Source organism: Mercenaria mercenaria, chromosome 13 (assembly GCF_021730395.1).
Source record: "Mercenaria mercenaria strain notata chromosome 13, MADL_Memer_1, whole genome shotgun sequence".
Lineage (NCBI taxonomy): Eukaryota > Metazoa > Mollusca > Bivalvia > Venerida > Veneridae > Mercenaria > Mercenaria mercenaria.
Genome location: NC_069373.1, coordinates 41,601,279 through 41,623,583, shown reverse-complemented (window position 1 = coordinate 41,623,583; position 22,305 = coordinate 41,601,279). Strand labels below are relative to the sequence as shown.

Sequence of the window (22,305 nt, the reverse complement as noted above, 5' to 3'; positions counted from 1 at the left end):
AAAGAATGTAACAAAAATGCTTCGAATAAATTTATTGAGCAACACAGGCGTAAAAGCAAGGAAATAACTTTCGTTACAAAAATAATCAGAAATGCTTTGAATAATTGGTAAATTGCAAGAGCAATCTGTATTACAAAAATAGGCACAAATGGACACTGTTACGTGTCAATCATAAGAGTCAAAACCTGCGCGACAGAAATAGATATAATGCATTGCACACCATTTATTATAAAAAATACAAAACTACATTAATTGGTTAAAAAGACATGTATGCATAAGATAACATACGCATTGAAAGTGCAACAATCGTTGTTTCTTAAAATGACAGAAATGAGTTGAATGACAGCAAAATAGCAAAATAAATTTTCTTAAGAGACTATCAGTTGCCTGTTTTTCAAAATGTTTGACCATTGCCAACAATCTATGTTACAAAATAGGCAGAAATGCTTCAAAGAAAATTTGATACAAAAAAGACACTAATAAATTTCATCAAAGCTAAATTGTGACAGCAATAGCATTTTCATAAAAAAAGACAACAAATGCATCATTTGAACAACTTTTGTCACAACAGATAAATACAAAGGCACTGAATATTTTTTTTAAAAATAAACAAAAATATAAACGGTAAATCGCAAAAGCAACAACCTATGTTACAAAAATGACGAATATACATAGACTTACAGGTAGGTAAATTATAATGGCAACAACATCGATAAAATAAAGAAATAGAAACAAATGCATTCAATATAAGAATAATATTGTTACAGAACATACATAAACATATTACAAGATTTGCAGCTGACCTTTGTTCATAAATGCACTGAAAAATAACAGGTATACTATTAGAAGAACAATCTTTGGTACAGAGGGGAAGGCATAGAAAAGTAGTAAAATCATTAGAGCAACCTTTGTTACAAAAATAAGCTAAGAATGTTTCTGTATTCTATGTAAATGCACTGAATTACAGCAAACGTCTTTGTTACAAAATATAGACACATATGCATTCAACAATGGACACAAAATTGTATTACCTTTATTTCATTGCACAAATTATAAGGCCTACAACCATTTGTTACAAAAGATGAATAAAGTTAGACCGATCGAATAGATGTATTTTAAAACAAAGTCAATAAACTGCATGGTTGTATTATGTTGCAGACATGATGCAGCTAGTAAGACAGGACCTTGTGTGCTCGCTGGGGTTTGTTTTGCTAGCATTTCCTGTCGTCTGCTATTCTTCAACATATCTGAAAGGACAAAAAGAATTTAGAAATGGATCAGTGAAGACCCTTGCGGTTTCTTTAATTGGAAATATCTTTGTTGTTACTAATGACAGCATTTTCCAGTTCCAAAATGATAGTATTTCACAGGACGATTTACAATCTGAAATTGACATAACCGGAGAGATTTCAATTTTCAAGCTTTTCAAATACCTAGGCGAAGAATACTTATTGCAGTGCAATTATACGTCATGTAACACATACAATACCACTAACATTTCACAGTTCAGACCAGTTCAAACATTCGATGAGACTTTGGCGGGATCTTCTTTAGGGGGAGAGCATTCGGCGCAAGTTGTCTTTGTACCTTGCAAAGAGTCTGACGAATTCTGTTATCTTTTCTCAGCTATCAGCGGAAGCGGAGATGTGGAAACATTTTCGGAGCGTTCATTGTACAAGTACAAAGGTGAATTACATATATTCCATAGACAGCAGGACGTAGGCCATCATTACATCAAATCCAAACCGGATCAAAAATTTGAATTCATATATTCATTTTATTCAAGAAACGGTTTCGTGTACTTTCTGAGGAACTCATTGACTTCTGACGGAAGGAGTGTAGCATACATTAGTCAAATGTGTTCAAAGAAGAGTCATACCTACTTCCGGTCATATATGGAGAGCAAGCTAGAATGCAATGATTACACAACCCTAATAGCGGCATTGCATGTCCAGACGCAAACGGAAGATTTTTTGTTAGCATCTTTTAGCGGATCGCAGACGAAATATCCTGGTTCTATCTTGTGTAAGTTTTCAATGGACGCCGTAGAGAATTACTTTGCTCATGAACAGCGGGAGTGTTTTGACGGAAAGAAAGGCAGTTTCCCGCGTTGGATACAGCCACCTGGAGAATCATGCGCCGAAAAAGTGGTAAAGATTTCCTTCCTAGATTCAAAACGCATTTAATTTTTTACTTGAGCTATGATATTTTGTACAATGAGAATATTCCGTACTAATAAATGTGACTTTTTTCTGCAGTTAGTTTTCAGAAAATATAAACATTTATAAGTGTTGTTGACATTTTCTTAAAGGCTTTATTATACTATTGTTTAAAGTGTTAAAATATCCTGTAAAATGACAATATCTATGTCTTTTTTTTATATCTTTTGTAGAATCCCATTTTCCTTATATATTTATTTTTGAAATGTAGTTTAAACTACTGGCAAACCTAACAGTATAGGTGTTTGATGACAAGTTGTCTCTCAGCACAGGCAGTTTTACACGTGTCTTATAAATAAGTGGTCTTAATTCGTAGGTGACTTTTAGCGTATGTTTTACTGAATGCATGGTCTCATTTTCGATCTAATAGATCGTACTTTGTAAAAATGACAGAAAATGCTTATCAGACACTATGAACATGAAATCTTTTCAGAACTTACTTAATATCGAGTGTGGTTATAGGGACAAAAACACGCGCATTGTTTTTGATGGTTCGTTAAAAAGCTCCGATAAGACAGTCCTTTCTAAACCATCAGAAAGGATCACATCAGTCGTAGTTACACCCTACAGAAACATCTTCGTCGGATATCTCGGGACTGACTCAGGCTTTTTGGAAAAGGTAATTATGCGCACCACATTGTCAAAATTCCTAAATTTACCATTAAACGGATACAGTATTTTAAACTTTCACCCAAGCATATACACAAAATACATAGAACGATGTGAGTTTGCTTTTTGCTTTATTTCCAGTAAAATATTTCTAACATACAGTTTCAACTAGTTTAAATCACCGTTGCTTATATATACATCATTTAAATGACTTATATCTGTTTCTATATTTAGATTTTATTCAACTCCTCATTTGGGAATTCAGTCACGGTTTTTCGATCATCTGTTTCCAAAGGTCATGGACAAATCAGAAGTCTGACTTTAAGCAGTGACGGAAGCAGTTTGTTTTATATTGAAGACACAAAAGTTAGTATAGATGAATATATACATTTGCTCGTTCCTTATTATAACGGAAGTAAATGTCGCGTATGCGCACTCTACGTGGAGGAAAAAGGCATAGCTACACAAAGAAAATATATGTAATCCTTTGCACATCCACAACTGCTTTGATAACGTTGTTAGTGCTTTTTGGAAATCGTTCGGTTTAAAAGTGTTTTCCATCCTTTCATACCTTCTCTAAATTCTCGACCTCTTTCGTTATACCGGTAAGCATATTTTTTTTTTATAATAACCCCTAAATCGAACAACAAAAAAGAAGACCAATTTTACCTTTTTGACAAGTACCTTTTATTCGTTTTACATTGAAAGTAAGGGAAAAAATAAATAAGTGAACAAAAATACTTTTAAAATTAATGAGTTTGTTAAGCACCTTCGTTATCAAGAAAAAGGAGGATCAAGTGAAAGTATTTTTTAGAAAAAGGCATATATATTATTACAGGAAAATGTGCTAGATTTAAGAATGAAAATATGAAATGTACAATATATATTAAAACCTATTAACTTAAAGTAAATTTATTCAGAGATTTCTTAATATTAGAAACACACGCACGCACGCACGCACGCACACACACACACACACACACACACACAGACATTTTTTAAGATAATGAAACAGCTAACAAATGACTGCAAACATAATTTCAGGTGAAGTCTCGACTATATATGATAAAGACTGGCGATTGTGAGGTACATACTACTTGCTATGGATGTCTGAGCGACATACTCTCCTGCATCTGGCAGCAAGAGCTGTATGATGGAGTACAACCTTCCAGTGGAAGGTGTATTTCGCATGAAACACGTGTAGGAAAAACAGCTGTCGTCAGTTCATCTTGTCCGCCGCTGGTAAGTTCTGTAAAAATTCAAGTTCTTTAACATGAACATACAAGCACAATATATACGGAGTAGAAAAATTAATTGACAGATACAGTTTCAAATTTTGACTTTTCGAGAAGGATTTGGCCCCTTAAGAACGATATAATTTCACATAGTAAGACCCATTTTTGGCCAGGTTTTCGAAGAAAAACCCGGCTTGAAGATTAGGTCTGTTCGGGCGGATAGGCGTGCAGATGGATGGAAATAATGAGTCTCATGTTAACCTTTTTGTTCACTCAATATCTGGACAAGTTTTTCACCAAAGACCTTGGAACTTCACAGATATATTGGTCGTGATGTGGTCATGATCCCTATTGATTTTGGGGTGACTGGGTCAAAGGTCAAGGTCACAGGGACCTGAATATTGAAAATTGTTCCCGCTCAATATCTGGACACGTATTTCACCTAGGACCTTGAAAATTCAAGTGTATGTTGGTCTTAATGTTTAAATGACCCCTACTAATTTCGAGGTCAAAGGTCAATGTCACAGGGATATAAACATTGAAAATGGTGTTTTTCTTACTTTTATTTGTTTGCACCAATTCATTTCTTTAATTTCATTTTTTACCTGTCCATTTCTTTTCTTCCCTTTTCCTTCAGAAGTGCTTATTAATTTGAAGGTTATTTATTGTGTTTTAAGTCATTATCACCTAATTCACCTAATTCAGAAAACCCGGCCAAAACGCCATCAGGCGTTAGCTGCTTGTTTCTAAATTAATGCACTTTTGTGAAGAATGTAATATGTATGCGTTTTGTATTTTGAAAATGATTTCAACGGTACTTTTACTGGATTTTAACTAAGAGGTATGTACTGTTTTATTCGTGCGTTTATACCGTTATATAAACAATATTGGGACTTGCAAAACCATAAACCGCACTATATATAGTCTATAAACGCACAGAAATAGCTTTCAATCTTATTTTTACGGTAGATTGCTACCAAAATAAGTGGTTTGCTTTCCAGGAGAATCAGAAAATCAAAATCGACGTTTTCAACATATAAATAGAACAGCCAAATATACCAGCCCACGTTCAGTCCGTTAAAAATATGTTCCTGGTTTTCATGTAAAATATTGTTATTCTAGTGAAAAATCATTCAGTCGGATCGATTTAATTTTGTTATATACCTTTCGAATAAAATAAAGCTATAATTGCATGTCTTTTTTGAAATTTTGGCGTACTAGTTTGAAAGGATGTTTTGAACGACGCCATCTTGTTCATGTTCTTTTGTGAGTGACGTCAGATTATGCGTACAATTTTGCGGAAAGGACTGTCCTTGATATTATTACACCAATAAACAAAAACTTTCCATTGAGGGTAAATAATTTGTAATGACTGATTATAAGGCGACAGAGTAAACGACGTCTGTGCGATATGGTTTTCATTGAAATATAATAACGGTTTCATATTGTTCTGCTCAAGGTTCATCACGTTCAACCGAATAAAGGACCAACTAGTGGCGGAACTGTGTTGACGTTGACTGGCTTGATGGACAATCCAGCTCGATATGGAAAAAATAGCCAGAACGATTGGGTACCAATCAGCGTCATTATTGATGGTGCGACGTGCAATATCAGTAACGTTACACAGTTTCCTGAAAGGTAGTTTACAATTCTAGAAAATTAACTAAAGATAAAAGAATAATTTTGTTACGGATTAAATGGTTGAATCTAAAATACTCTTAAAAAAGTTCAACACCAATATAAATTGTTGAAATTTGAGAAGACAATGTCTTTGTTATAAATTGTCTTTATGTGTTTCTTAGAACTTGTACAATCTATTCTAAAATGTACCTTACACACGACAATTGGAGCTTTAAAAATCTACTTAAAATTGACAATTTCTTAAAATATGGAAGATCTAACATGACATTCGTTATAAAACTGTTTAAAAAAAATCGTTAAAAACACAAATTAAGTACATGTTTGGTAAATCACTCGATCATTGAAACATTTCTCAACATAATAGACAGAGAGAGTTGAATGTTTCGTCTTAGAATCTTGTTTCCTTGTTTCTCTATCTTCAGACGAAATACCGAGTACGTGGTGTACGTATACCTAGGACTGTTTGTTTGTTTGTAAGCTTATTTACAGTTGCCATGGTAACCCATATAGGCGACTGTTCAAAAGCAGTGCTAGTAATAGTGGAAGTTCCCATTACAGCCGTTTCCCTGGGTTTTAGCGTGCCACTTAGCTTGGGCCCATATTCACGACCTCTGGTGGTCAGGCAGTGTTACTAATAGACCACTAGCTGCGTCCGCCCGATTATACCTTAGACTAAACATATGACATTGTTTTATTTATACATTCAGGTGTTTTACTACTTATTCAGTACCACCAGTGTAAACAAACTTAGCTTCTAACACACTTTTAGATATTTTGACTACCAAAACGCATTTATGACACTTAGGAAAAATGTTATTAAGACCGTATGAAAATTTCATGAAAGCTGAGGCATGTCACCATTTTGTTTATTTTACAAATCCAGTTTTAGTCACGTAAATGTCAAGAATACACAAACATAAACACAACCGTTTTTATATAGATTTGCCAGTTCTGTTTGTCCTTTTCTACACACTAAATTCAAGCTCCCTCTTTGTTGCGGCAACGGCTTATGTTTAAAAACAGACTGATAAGACCCTTTAATTATAGACAATTCTTGTTTACTATATAATACAGACTGGAGTGTAAAACACCCATGACAAAAACAGCAGGAGCCTTCCGCATTTCATTAGAAATGCACAATAACGTCACAAATACTTCTATTCGGGACAGATTTCAAACAATAGTGTCCAAAGGTCAGGCCGACTATCAACCAGAGTTTGTTTACTCGGTAAGCTGGATTGAATGTATTCATTATAGTTCGAATTCGAGGTAAGCGATGTTTTTGTATTTTTAATTAATGAATGGTCCGTTATTTATGTAGTGTTATTCAGTACGTGATTTTTACCTAAATAAGGCAAGGTAAAGCATGCTGATTTCCCTAATCGACAGTCGAGTCTATACATTGAAGTCTCAAACGTCAAAATCAAACTATGACTTAAATTAAATGTTTTGTTAAGATTACAGAAAGAGAATTTGTTTTGTTTTGTTTTTGTTTGGTAAATACTGTTCATGTTCTTGTAAAGTCTTCAAGACTCATGCCCAGTGTTTACTATTATGTCATATTCTTATTAACACCTAAAGTGGCATGGTTTATATCTGTGTTTTTAAGATAATCTAGAACCTTGCCGGTGTAATGAAGTATTTCGACCTCATAGAATAATGACCCCCCGGTCATTATTCTATAGAAAAAGTGACCCCCGGTCATAGTATTATGACCTCCAGATCATAGTACTATGACTCCCCCACGTGAAGTAAACTGAACCTCACGAAGAATATTGACTCCCATAAAAAAACGACCCCGGTCATTTGGTCAAATTTAGTGATAGCTCATGTATCTAAGGCCTAATTGCTGCATTTTATGCCCCCACTCGCGGGAGGGGGTATATAGATTTGCCCTTGTCCGTCCGTCCGTCCTTCCGTTTGACCATTAGCCCCAGATACCATCACTTGACACAGAAATCAGAGCATTCCACAACGGGAAAAGGGATTCTATTTCTAAACGCTGTATATTGGTGTATACATTTTTTTCAGGAAAATAACAATTCACAATACGTTTGCAAAACACACCAGTGTCAATAATCCCTGCAAACTTCGGTATGAAGTAATTCTTCAGAAGAAAACTGCACAAGAAACTGCTAGCATAGAACTTAGTATTAATAGAAGTTGCAATACTAGCAGTGGCAGTAAAGTACGGTAGCGGCAACAATAGAAAGTAGTAGTAGTAGTGGCAGTGGTAGTGGCAGTTGCAGTAGCAGCAGCAGCAGCAGAGGAATAAGTGACAGCAACAACAGCAGCAGGAGACGAAGAGGTAGATGTACAAGACGTATTAGTGGAAGCAGGTTTAGTAGTATCAGTAGTAGCAGTTGTAGTAGTAGTAATAGAAGTAGTAGTAGTAGTAGTTGAAGAAGAAGAAGTACATGAAGTAATAGCAATAGAAGTAGCGGCACAAGTAGTAGTAGTACAATCAAAATGTTAACTATTGGCAATGGAGGGTATTAGAGTTGTAGATCTAGTAAAATTGCCCATTAGGTTTGGTGGGGATCACATTTTAATAGATATTATCGTCGAAAGTCTTTTTAGGACCCGGTGTTTTACACGGAAAGAGTAACTTTTTTAAATAGAATAATGTCCGGGAATCGATATTGTATGAGAGTTCGAATGTAGTAATTTCGGCAGTGAGTATTTTACATGGAAGGAGTCACTTTTTCTATAGAATAATAACCGGGGTCGTTATTCTATGAGATTCGAAGGGAGTCATCTTTAGGGAGTCAGTATTTTACTTGGAGGGGTCAGTTTTTCTATAGAATAATGACCGGGTGGTCGTTATTCTATAGAGTTTTCAAAGGGAGTCAGTTTTTTATAAGGGGAGTCAATATTTTACAGGAAAGGAGTCACATTTTCTATAGAATAATGTCCGGGGGGTCGTTATTCTATGGGGGTCGAAATACTTCATTACACCGGCACCCTTGTAATAAAATACTACACCAAATAATATCAACAAAAGCCAATATAGTATAATATATAATTACTGTCTATAATAGGAGTTTCGATAAAAGTGCAGTGTTACAGTTTCAGCCCATATTAAACACACAGCCATGTGCACTTTCACCCGTTGTTAATGTATATGTATGGGAAATAAAATAAGCAAGTTAGAATCATGTATGCAGAATAAGATTACTTAAGAGTCACGCACTTTGTTCATTGCTATACGTGTGCTTACCATAACCTTGAACACATCTTACATTTACAAAAAACGATAACCTTGTATTTTCATACTAGTGCAGTTATGTCATCAGGACATTTTAGTGCCTGTGAGAAGCGAACTTACTGAAAACCAACAAAAAATCCTCATAATTTTGCTATTTGAACATTATACAGTCATTTAGTGTGTAGTACGTTACTGTAGCCCCCAAGAGTTGCATGACGTCACTTAGTCATAATGGCACGACACGTTGAGACGTGTTTCTCCGTATAAGATTGTCAGTAGACAGCATTACGACATTCATAAATGCCGAAATGTGATATTCCGCGGCAAGGTACAAGCCACTTTATATAAAACAATGAGTTAGCATTTTGCTCAAAATGTTTTGAATAAATTTTATTTGCACGATAAATTTTCTCGAAATAACAATAAATGTGCATTTTGGGACTTACATTTTTTAAAATTATTTTTCATACAGGATCCCGTGCTGTTTGGTCGCGGAGTAGTCTATAAGAGTGTAAAACTGTCAGGGAATATACAACTGACTATACGCGGGAAAAATCTTGACATTGGCAGTAAGAGACGCGTACTTATTGGTGGTCATGATTGCCCTATCACTGAATTTGACAGGTTAGCTTCAGACTTAAATTCCAAATGTTCTAAAAGTAAAGTAAACTATGTTTTCAACAACACACGCGTGAAACATGTTTATTCTTGATAGTCTTGGTGATCGTAGCAATATTACCTTTCTAAAACTAAAATTATCACATTTTACATATTTACCGTGTTTTTAGGGAATGTTGAGACAGTCACTTTTTAAAAAAAAATTCAGGTGCGCTTCAATATTTGTGAACATATGCATTAATTGCATAAGTCTTTGCCATCTTTTAGATCAGTTTTAGACTAACTCTACATTGAAAAAATAAAAATCTTATACCAATACATATGAAATTATAGCATTAAATGTTGAAGAGCATAAGACTTAAGCGATGAAAACCGAATTATAAAAATATGTATTCATAAAAATTTAAATATGTAAGTAAAACCTAATGTCATCCTTAGTCGTCGATGACTTGGTACCACCAAAAAAAGAGCCACTTCCAATAATAGTGTCAATTAAAAATTTTAGCTAGTTTTGTATATTTTATTTTATTATTTGACACACTTTCTCATTGTTCCACAAAACAATAGGTTTTCCAAATGTTTTGTAATCAGTCACGATCAATACATTTACGAAGCATTACTCCTTTGTTTTCTTATGCTAAAGCATCATAGTACGAAAACCTCTGATACCGGCTTATTTTACTGACAACTTAATGCTTATCTCTCAAAAATTTTCAACATGTTCATTTTCATCAAGTTTGGCAAGGAATGTATATAAAACAGTGAAAAATAATACACTGAGTAAAAAAAAAAGAGTTAGGTATTATTAAAGATGCAAGAAGAACGTATGTTTCATTATTTCGAAAGTGATGCAACGGTTTACTACCATCTGCACAATATTTTTGGTTATGTTTTAAGATACCTTGCTTTTTTTGCTACCTTGCACAATTTGTATGTCAAGAATTTGTACCGCTAGTTTTGTACTACTCACATTCAACGAATTTTAGGGAGAAAAGATAGCCTTAAATATTTGGGCGAGTCGCTGTAAACCCAATGCAGTTATTCACATGAAGATGGCACAGACTTTTGTAATAAAAGAAAATGTGCAAGCACATTTGTACATATTATTTTTTAAATAAGATTGGTTTTTGTAGCAATTTGTCCATTGTAAAAGAAGAGTCAAGCATGTTTGTCAGAACAGGATGTGATATTTCCGATTCATAAAAAAATCGTGTTCGAGTAAAATATGTATTATTCGTTGTAATTTCGATCAGAAGAATCTTTAATCAAGTTTCCTAATCCATTAATATTTGCAAAACTTCTGTTTTAAGAATCGAGGACAATAAGATAACATGTCGTATTCCGAAACGAAATGATACTAGAAATTACACGATAGTTTATGAGGTTGACAATACTCGAGTGTTTCGTCCGGTGGTAACCTACACGCCTGAACCTGTAGTCCACGACATACAACCTAGATCATCTATAGTAAGGTTAGTCTAATTTCAGATATTATGATTTATGAGTGTATTGCACGTTCTATTAATGAATTGATTATTTCGTTTTTCCATGATCTCCAACGATACGCTTTCCTCTTTGACTGTGCCTGAAGAGACAGGTGAAGACTCCGTGATAGGCAGATCATAAATGGAAGTGTTTTCTTTCGGTACTTGTCTTCAAGCCTGTTTCGCCTTTTTAGCATTAAATGGTGTTTTTCGTATGGTTCTGCTAAAACAAAGATACTTAAGCTAGTAGTACTTGCGTTAATGGCCCGTTTGGTTGGTTATTTTTGTAATTATTTAGATGAGCATTTTTGTCCTTGCTTTTCGCGCCTTTTGTTACCATTGCCGTATGATTTAAGGAATCACCTGACTTGGATAACTTTCTTTACACTATATTGTTACATATAGTACAAAGGAGTAACCTGGCGGTGATAACTTCATAAAGTGCACGGTGAGAATTAAGAGTAAGGTAGTGTTTTGCTGTTGACCGTTCAAAGGCGATATCGTACTGTGTCTTTAGTTTGTTTGTCTTATTCGTTCACTTATTTGTGCATGTCAACCGCTTTCGCTTGCAGTTCCTACTGGATTCCTGACGTTGTTCTTTTTGTTAATCAAGTGCACATGTATCCGAGAGGTTTGTAACGTCTTAAAGCTGCTTTCCATGGAATCGCAAGCAAATTTATCATTTGTCTATATCTTCTTTAAGATTTCAGACTATGCGAAAAGCAATTATTTTATTTGAATTCCATTTTGTTACTTTGTCATCGCTTATTTTCCTCGAAGTACCGAAACCTATTTTAGAACGTGAAATTGAAAGTAGAAAATTTTTCCGGAAATTCCAGTACGTCAAAAAAAACCCTGGATGTAAACAATCAACATTGCCTACTTCGAGCAGTAGTTCGGAGATTTTGGTAAGATAAACTGACCGTAACATGTATGTTTTGGTTTAGGTAGCATAAATCATTTTCCATATTGTGTAAAAAAGTATGAAGTATGATACTGACACCGCTGAATGATGCATCATGCAAGCGCATGCGCAGAGGGTAACGGTGTTATTTTGAAAATTTGCTAAGTGTTGTCGACGACAGATAGTAGTTTACCATTGAAATCTTTGAAAATATGCCGATTTTAACAATTATCAATGTTTCACTATTGAATCCAAAATTATTTGACCACGTACAAGTAGAACTATTTGTTTTCTATAACGAAATTTAATTAGACTGTGGAAAGCAGCTTTAATTCTGTCTGTATTCCCATTTTCAACCATTATAGCTGGCCATCTGCAAAAACAGGAATTACATTTAATACAAAGTTTCACCGTTAAACCATTTCAGTCGAAAAACATGAGATACAGCACATTGACTCTAGAGCAAACAATTGCATTTGCTCCTTGAAACATTTTAGAAAAACATACTATTCCAATCATCACTAAATTGCTTTATCATAGGATATGGACTGCAGTATAGAAAATACTCATTAAATGTATCAAGGACATTGTGTGATTTCAATTACCATTCTCCTTAAGTAGCCTTAGAATTTTAATTTCTACTAAACTTCTATGGAAAGAAAAATATGACCCTGATAATGAATAAAAACGACCCCACAATGTTTTCATTCACCAAAAATTGTAAAAACAATGACTGAAATGTTTTGTCTGAGTACTTTCCCCTTATATTTCATATACAATTTCATTTTTAAATGGCATGACTCCCACCCCCACGGGAATCACGAAACCACTCACGGAATATGTGTATATATATATCAATAATCAACATTATGTGTAAATATTTTTCTGATGCATTGGGGTGGGTGTGGGGAGGGGGTGTGTGGTGGGAAAGTACTTTTATTCACAAAAAAATGCACATACAGGATGATAATTGACACATATACATTTTTTTTGTTTGATGAGTTTCTGTGAAAGAAAATATTTTACACTTAAATGGGGTGATATTAACCATTAAATTACATTCTCATGGTTCCTGCACACTTACCAACCTATCAGATATTTGGTATGTTGGTACAATTCAAGGACTTCTCATCATTGATAAGGTTAAAAGTACAGGACTGAGGTCAAGGTCACTGATACTTAACAGATTTCTGAACATTACTCCACATGTTCTTTTTTCAATATGTGTGTGATGTGTGTGATGTAAGGACACCCTGTGGTCATTTAAATCAAAGACCATTGCAGATACAAATCAATGCAAAAATGTTGATTTCTTTTACTTTTTGTATAGTTAGGTACTGTAATATATGTCATATAAAATTCTGTTGACATTGAAGCTTACATGTCTTAAATGCTGGTCAGGAATCACTAATAGCTTTCGGATATGGTCACTGTAAAGAAAACCATGCTTAAGTTTAAGTACATTGATTGAATGTTTTAAACAAATTATAAACAGAAGCCTAATATATAGGTTCATGTATGATAAAAATATTTCAGTGGTTTGTCACTTCATAAAAGCTACTTGAGAAAATATAAGTTCTGGTTGTCGGTTGTAGCCGATTGGTCTGAGAGGAGAACGATAACATATTATAGCTACATCACTCTCATACCAACGACTACGTGCCTTCCAAACGACGTGCACGTCATCAGTTATTTTTTTTTCAGGTATCGTTTTCTATAGATATTTGCCTTTAGATTTTAAAGACTGTAATCTCATAAGTACCTCAGCTTATATATACATCTCTCCATATTTTACAATACAATAACCCAGGTATGTACAATGTACTCAGATTGATATATAAATCAGTCTAGATCTTGACCACTATAGTTCGACCACGTTTTTTGAGCCGTGACTAATTTATGCAGGACAGTTTATTCGCCAAAAAAGGGTAGGAACGTATATGTAACACATAGTAAAGCTGTATAAGTTAGCTTTGAATGAAAGCAAATGCATGGCCCAAAGGATATGGCGTTAAGGAACTTGCTTTTTGAGGTTTGAGCCTTGGTAAGTTCACATTTTTTATTATTATTCTTTTTATAATCGTTTGTTTAAATACACATTGCTCGAGAAAATTGTGTGGTTCATTGATTCGATTTGTTAATGATGTGTTAGCTAGTCAAATAACTTGCCTACAAATATTAGTTTTAGTCACCGTGAAATGACTTCAATACATTACAAATATAGCGATTTCAGTTGAACAGAAATACCGGGAGTTAGATATTGCTATTGACGATCTTCCAACACCTGTGATCATCGAGCTTAACTCGGATTCCGATACATCATCTGACTCGGAGACTGACACAACTGAAGGGTCGTCAATAGACACAGCAAGTGGAGTTGAAATTATGTTACATGAATTAAATTGAAATAAAATTAGCAACAAATATTAAAAGTATAGAAGAATGAAAAAAAAAACGTCAAACATTATTATTAAAATTAATTGTTTTTTTTTCTAAAAGTGTCTTCAAAGATCCATTACTAAAACAAAATAAAAATAATGTATACGAGAAAAAATATGGCCTTAATCTGGACTTGAAATCGCATCTAGGGGTTTGCATTTCTAACGCTCTACCAATTGCGTCAGCGATATGATCAAGTTCATTGAAAACAAAACATACATATCAACTTACTCTATAGAGATTTTTCAGCCCGGTATGGACCGAATACAGATATAACCCAACTGAAAAAGTGTATCATTCCCTCACGGCTCACGAACTATACATAGAGAAACATACCGTCTGTTTATACATGTCCTGGTTTATACACGCCCAATGTGGTTCTGGGACGATCTGTGTATGAAAAGAACTTGAACCACTGCCTTACCCTTGCATGATCGTAAGCGATGACTAATAGGGTCTTAACATTTGGTTTTGCTGTAACTCTGTGATTCCAGCAGGTATGCAAATTTTGATTCCATACCACATGTTTTTATTTCGATGTTAATGAGATGTGAAACAAAAAATTGTAGTCCTGTTTGGCGCCATGGAACCTGTACTGTGTTTGTGCGCCGTAAAACCCAAATAAATAAATGATTTATACACAACGAGTGGTCAAGGTTGATACGAAAACGCATGGATGATTTCAATGATACAGGGTGAACAATAAGTTTTATTACGATTTAATGTTTTTCTGTGCAGTTTTTATTGAAACTTATCTTAAACTCTTAAATAAAACATATTTTCTGCTAAACTATATATTAAATTTGTATCAAAATTGTAATTACTTAATCGTAGATCATGACAAAATGAAAAAAGTACTCAAAAATATTTTTTTAAAAATCAACCCTTGCTAATTTAATCTTGTTAGTTTTCCCTTAATAATCGAAACTCAAAGAATTACTCGATGAATGTGTACTGGAGACATATCAAACAGATTTAATTCACTTTTTTGTCCTTGTACGCCTACTCTTTGAAATATTCATGGTTGAAAATGAGGACCAAATACCATCAAATCGTACGATGTCCTTTTGATTAAACATTTAATGATTATACTTAATGTCTGTCTAGAGCTATAAAACAAATATGTTATCTTATAGCAAACGTTACAATATATATTCATATGAACATAATATATCTTTAAACACTGATTACATACACAAGTGTTTTCATAGATATTGTTTCAGGTAATTATACATATTTGTCTTTAAATGTCATTACAACTGACTGTACATTCTGTACATCTGTTATTCAATATTTACATAGCGGAGGTTTGACACTGACCTTATCAGGCGAAAATCTAGAAGGGTTTGGACAAAATTGTCAGCTGAGTCTGGACGACAACAACATCACTGAAATGGTAAATCCAAAAATTAATTACCTTAATTAAGTTCGATTCATGAAAAAAATCGAAACTTCTTAAACACTTAATATGTTTATATATATAGATATGATTAACACACTTTGTTCATTCTTAAATTGTGTTTTTAATAACCCGTCAATTTTGTGCTGATTCTTTCACTACCTTTACAGAATGTAAGTTTCTGTGAGATTGCTTACGAAGCAACTGATGCCGTTTTATTGTGTAAAACAACAGCGTTTGACAGTTTGAATAGCCTCCCATTTTGGACAGTTCCAACTTTGTTTAATGTTTATGGAAAGCTGCGAACGATCGACCGACTCCCGGTTCTTATTGTAGAAGATCCTGTCATGGATCGCGACGACAAAATCATCCCGATCTCAGTAAATACAAATCAAACAGACATTTATTTTAAGGTATGCGTCATAATTAATATGTTCATCAAATCTATGCTGAAATTAGATGTAAATATCTAATCTATTAACATTTACAATGAATATCTAATCCATTACAATTTACAGTGAATATCTCATCTATAATAATTAACAATGAATATTTATTCTATGATAATCTGTAATAATTTGCAGTGAATATCTAATATATAATAATTTACAATGAATATCTAATCTATAATGTATATCAAATCTATAATAACTAACAATCAAAATCAAAATAGTTTTGAGTCTCAAGTCAGTACAGATCGTTGAGATATGCATTAAATTAAATGAATACGTGTTTGGTATTACATGTCATAACGTACATCGCTGTGTCCAATATGTAAATTATATTTATATCTTTAAAGGGGTCAATGTTAGCAAATATTAGCAAACATGACGTCAGAATATCAATTGGCATAACCAGGTGCGTTGTTAATGAAGTACAGGAAGACGGCATACTGTGTGAAGTGTTTGATCTTCTTGTGTCTGCCACAGATGGGCTAAAGAAAAACGTCAAGGTACTTAGTAGTAATTCTCGCTTGCATATGGGAAAATTAGACCCATCGGGAAAATCATCAGAAAAGCCTATAATAAGTTTGGCCAGGTAAATCTGCTGTCGAGACTGTTCGCTAGTTTTCACTAGTTTTCGGCCTACTCCGTATTTTAGGCCGATGTCTAACAAGTAATCCCTTCTTCGCCAATGCACCGTTACATTAATACTTTTGATCATATGGATTAAGTCTAATTTACAGTGATTGCAAAGATTGGAACTAATCGGAACCTAAATGGTATTTGGTGCATTAATCAGAATACCTTTATAACGGTATTCTCAACAAACACATAATTACGAAACCGAACAATCACTATGCAAAAATAATTTCTACTATCTTACAATCAGATGGAAGCTCGCTTTTATAATACTTTGTTTGATGATCATGATTATGAAATAAAGGTTTAAAATAGTTTTTTTTGTGTAATGAAATAACTGCACATTTATTATTATGTCGTGAGCGGTGTCCAACTAGCTTAGAATGCCAGCTCGAAGATCGAAATTCAACTTCATAACTTGAATTTTGATCCCAAGCCACGCCTGAAGATCGAAAAAACGTCAAATTAGCTTTTAATTTCTGTCCAGCTCAATGATCGAAATTCATAATATTCCAAAAGCCAAATTTCGATCTTGTATTGAATGAACAGCCGGTTCAAAAATTGATACTGAATTTTTAAAGTCGAATATCGAGCAAGCAATTAGTGTCGAGCCAGCACGAAAATCGTACTTAAAATTTTGAAAAAGTTTTTAGAAATCTAAATAGATTATTCACGGTATTATATTACAAGCCTGCTCGAATTTTCAAAGCAATCGAATTTAAAACTGGCATTGAATTCGAAACTAACTTTTGAAAAAGTTAGATTTCGATCTTGCATTAATTTTATTTGCGAGCTCGCTCGACGTTTCGAAAATCTAGCACTGAATGTCGAACAAGTTCGAAAATCAAAGTCAAATTTTCAGTCTGAATATCGAGCAGGTATTGAATTAAGAGCCATTTTAAATATCGCAATTTATTTTTTTTTAAACGCCGATTGACTAGAAATTCATGCTAGCTCAAAATATTTAGTTAAATATTTAGTTTCGTTAACACTAATATGTTCGGTTTAGCTCGATTGTGATGAAAGCTTCAAATTTATTGTAACCACTCTCGAGTCTCTGGAATAAACCAGTACAGGTTTCATATGAGAAGTCATGGTCGTGACCCCAGTGGAGCTTGAACCCACGAGCCCTGGGTTGAGCGGCCGACACATTATCCAATAGACCACGCTCCCCTCAAAATATTTGAATTTTGATCTTCCTGCTGGCTCTAATTTCAATTCTGCCTCGAAAATCGATGAATTATTTTGATTTTAATGTAAGCGAAATTCAACGTCAACCTATCGAAAATTTGAATTTAGATCTTCTACCTCTAATTTGCCCAAAATATGCCGCCTCAAATTTGAACGTTTTGAAACTTTTAAGTGTTTTTTTCATCTAACACGATCGAAATTGAATTCAAGCTCGAAATCAGTTCCTTAAGATTTCCATTTTCGACAGACTCGATGTTTAAAGCTGGCTCGAATATAACACTGAACATTTCAGTTTCGAGCTTCGAGCGGAATCCAGATTCGATGCAAACTCGAAATTCTTCTTTTTGAAATTTTGAATTTCTATCATCAAGCTGTTTAAAATTGACCATTGGCTGTAAACAAAATCATATTATGGAGCGTCCACTAATTTATAAATCCATACATGTGTGCAGTTTAGCAGGTGAGAAGAAATCAATCTTTACCATTAAGGAGCTTAAATTCCGTAAGAATTGACGGAAATATACGAGAATGTTCGAGTCTTTCCGATAACGAAAAAAAACCTATGCTCATCTGCAAAATGCTTAAAACAGACCTTTTTCTTCTTCACATAGAAAACTGAAGTTTATATGAAACAATAGCTAAATGAATATAGATTACTTAGTCGTTTGCATTGGTCTTCAAGGGCAAATAAGAATCTATTTATTCTTTGCTAAACAGACGACATTTGAGCAAATTATCCATATTTCACTATGTATCTAATTGTAGATAGACAGACATAAAGTATACGCAAAAAGACCATTTTCTTTTAAATTCATTTCAAAAATAAAATATTCATAAGAAAGACAATGCATTGAATATGATCACATCGTTTGCAAAAATAAAATACCTATAATACTTTTTCCATAAATTTAAATAAAGGAAATGGCTCCTTCTTTGCGCTATATAAAATATTTTCACTCGTGCGAAAAATCGATGGGTCTAATTTTCCCATATGTTTATGACCATCATCTTTACCACCAAACTGTAAACATATTATGCTACACGGGATCAAAAAGAGATATTATTTTCAGTTGATCTTCATTCACACGTTAAATTACGCTGAAGATAAAACACACACACACAACAAAATACAGCTTTTGAGCGCAATGTGACCTTCACAGTTTTGCCAAAGTTTGTCTGTATTTATTTTTCAGCAAACTGCAACCAATATTTTTAAATGATTTCATAAAATTAATATAATTAATGTAATTTTTATATCAATTTATAATCAAACAGTGTGAAATAGGGCACCGGTCCTACGACTTAGGCACAGTTGCGTTCAAGACTAATCAACAGCCACGTCGCCCTCCTGTCAAAGCTTTAGTAGTCGCCGGCGCAGTCATTCTCGGGCTATTTGTTATCGCCGTCGTCGGCATCGGAATAAAGAAAATTATAACCAAAAGGCACGGATCTCTAGATGAGCCATACACCGTCCAATATCGAGAGCCATTCCTCTGATGCTATACAGGATGGACAAAATGGTAAACATTCTTTCTAAAATTTTGACTTACCTTACAGTAGATAACTGGGATATTCTGAGATAACTTAAAGAAGGCAGAAGACTGAACAAACCTAACTTTTGTCCTGATGAAATGTAAGTTAACCCAACGTTAATATCAACTTTTTTACCACTATAATTTTTCTCTTAGAGTCGTTTTCAAAGCATCTGTGTACATTGAATCTATCTACTTTTATATTAGGTTCAACAAAATGTAATTGGGGTCAATTACCTTTAACCTGGGTACAGTTTTTAATATTTTATACATAAGATACATTTTTGTTTTGGTACTTTCATCAGTTACATAGGTTTAAGATTAGCTGAATTCATTTTCGTATTAAATAATATCACATATAAAAACCTCATCGTACAAATTTATATTTAATAGATTTCCTGGGTTTTAAGGCCCATTTTGAATACTACTTAACAGGTAGTGCAGTGCTTACCTCTCAAAATCGTTCTAATTGTTTTAAAGGTATCGCATTATGCAGTAATGTTGGAATTAGGATCCGGAAGAAAGGCCATTATTTGGAGATCTGACCATCAAAATCCCTGAGTTTATCAGGAAACTAGAGAGAGCATCTGAGGTACGAAAACAACTAGAAACAAGCTATCATATAAACATTTAGACAGTAGTTTTTGATACGCATGGAAACCTCTATATATTGTATAAATATAGGAGCACTTCTTCCGGCAAAACTGTAATTTTTCATTTCATTATGTCTGTCGAGGTGGTTGATTGAATCTTGAACAAAGTATAATGTGGTTGAAACTTTAAAGAATGACTATGAACATTTATTGAAATCCTCGGAATATGCTAGTGTATTTCCCTTGAATTTTAAATGTGTAAGTTCAAAATCATTTCACACCTTTCTACGTTCATTTTATTGTTTCAGTATATTAGGAAACACACCTTTATATCCGAATTGTTTATTTTCTTGCTTTTTCTTTAATTCTGCCAACACATGTTTAAATTATGTATGTAAATATATACGTACTTTTTATTTTGTGACAAAAGAATATCATAGACAGAAACTATTTCTGAATGTTACATAGAAGGAAAGTCTCCACAGCTTTTATGAATATAGTCTAAAATAGTGGTAAGTAGGAATTTAATAAAAGGTTTGCATTCAAATCTGAAAGACATTTATTTCAAAACTTAAACTTAGTTCAATTTTAGTACAATCATTCTGATTCCTTAATTTTTTCAGTGAATCAGCGAAAATATATGAGTGAAATTTTGTGATATCCCTCCACAACCATAAGTTTCAAAAATACGAGTGACAGCTGAATGTCACATCCACGTTTATTAACGTAGGCCTGACATCTGCTGATATTGTTTTCTTTACATGAACTGTATATGTAACAATATTATATACGGGGGCCTAGTATAATATTCGGTATTTACTGTCAAGTCCTGTCCGTCCTCCGTTCTACCGTCGTCCATTATATCTTTAAAATTCATGTCCTTAACTACCTTGCCAGTTTCAACCGAACTTTAAAGGAGTTTTTCTTTTATGGTCCTCTTTCATTTTCCTTCAGATATAGGTCATCCTTGCAGATTTATCTTAAACGTTTTAGAAATAATTTTACAGCAATGTATCGGAGGTGAACCATCATTGCTTACATTCAGCTTATTCGATTTTGTTGAAAAACATGGCCGCTAGGGCATGGGGCTTATTTTCTCTTGGCTTGGCTGGCCTTTTACAAAAGTACACACTAGATATCAAACCTAATACTGTTTATGACAAATAAATGTGTTAAATTTTATTTTTATGAACTGTATATAGTAATTGTTCAGCCAAATCTAGTATGCATTTAGGTCAAATAAAAGGACGTTTCGGGACTGCGTAAGACGCTTTTAGATATCCAGCTATGAAGATAAGATCATAAAATAAACCAACCCATTAAGACGAACGAGTATGCATGCTAGTATACCTTTAACCATAGTGCGAGAGTGGAACCTTCTCATTGCTAAAAGATGCTTATTTCCTTGTTTTATTCCAGGTCTATAGTGTGTACGTAGAACATATATGACAAGTGTAGGCTTTTATTTTGGCATATTAAAGTTCTTGTGTATGACGTTATGTATGTTTTCTTATCCCTTTAAACCAATATACTTTTATGCAACAATAAAAGAAAAATGAATGCATTTCATGTTCTCTTCACTCGAAAATAGTTTTAGATAGGCCTCAGTCGCTAGTATAAAATCCTTCTGACCTTCTGCTTTTTAACTCGTCTACGCCATTCGTACAAGAGAAAAGGGGATTTCCATTTATGTAATCAAGTAAGTAAGTAAGTTTTATATTTTGTATCTATTATGGAGCTAACAAGGCTATGGGACACAATTTGGAGCAGTAATGTTACTATTACATGTACTATACATACGACTACACTAAAAGGTGATAGTTGGCACTAAAAGGTGATACTTATAGCATTAGTTTACGCGGGAGTAAGTGCATTTTCAATAGGTCAGGAGGAACGAACTAACGAGATCGCTGATTGGTTGAAAAGGTTTATGGTTTTCTGGGGTGTATATTCACCATGTAAAGTGATCTCCCGTTGGTTTAAAATATGATGGATGTGTTTGAAAACTATCTTAATTCATAAAATAAAACTGTAACCCATGATAACTGGCTAAAATAATATGGAATGATGCATTTTGTGTGAGAAATATGCATGTTTTATCAATAGAGCATTTTCATGAAAAAAAAAATCACTTCCGGACAATGGATAACC

The 22,305-nt window shown here is 33.8% G+C and overlaps 1 protein-coding gene across 1 annotated transcript; it reads left to right on the top strand.

Annotated features, from left to right (window-relative positions):
- The first annotated feature begins 658 nt into the window (after positions 1-658).
- LOC123528621 (hepatocyte growth factor receptor-like) lies at positions 659-21,653 on the top strand. Its single transcript, XM_053520835.1, has 14 exons — positions 659-683; positions 1,159-2,150; positions 2,653-2,838; positions 3,063-3,194; positions 3,873-4,070; positions 5,523-5,701; positions 6,779-6,932; positions 9,385-9,536; positions 10,841-11,002; positions 15,660-15,753; positions 15,927-16,169; positions 16,556-16,708; positions 19,305-19,549; positions 20,042-21,653. The coding sequence occupies exons 1-13, from the start codon at positions 659-661 to the stop codon at positions 19,524-19,526; spliced, it is 2,892 nt and encodes a 963-aa protein (XP_053376810.1). The 3' UTR covers positions 19,527-19,549; positions 20,042-21,653.
- The last annotated feature ends 652 nt before the right edge of the window (positions 21,654-22,305 follow it).

Coding starts and splice junctions, on each gene's coding strand:
- LOC123528621 (XM_053520835.1), top strand. CDS start 659: ATGACGAATATACATAGACTTACAG. Junction 2,151..2,652: donor AATCATGCGCCGAAAAAGTG/GTAAAGATTTCC, acceptor AAATCTTTTCAG/AACTTACTTAATATCGAGTG. Junction 6,933..9,384: donor AACCAGAGTTTGTTTACTCG/GTAAGCTGGATT, acceptor TTTTTCATACAG/GATCCCGTGCTGTTTGGTCG.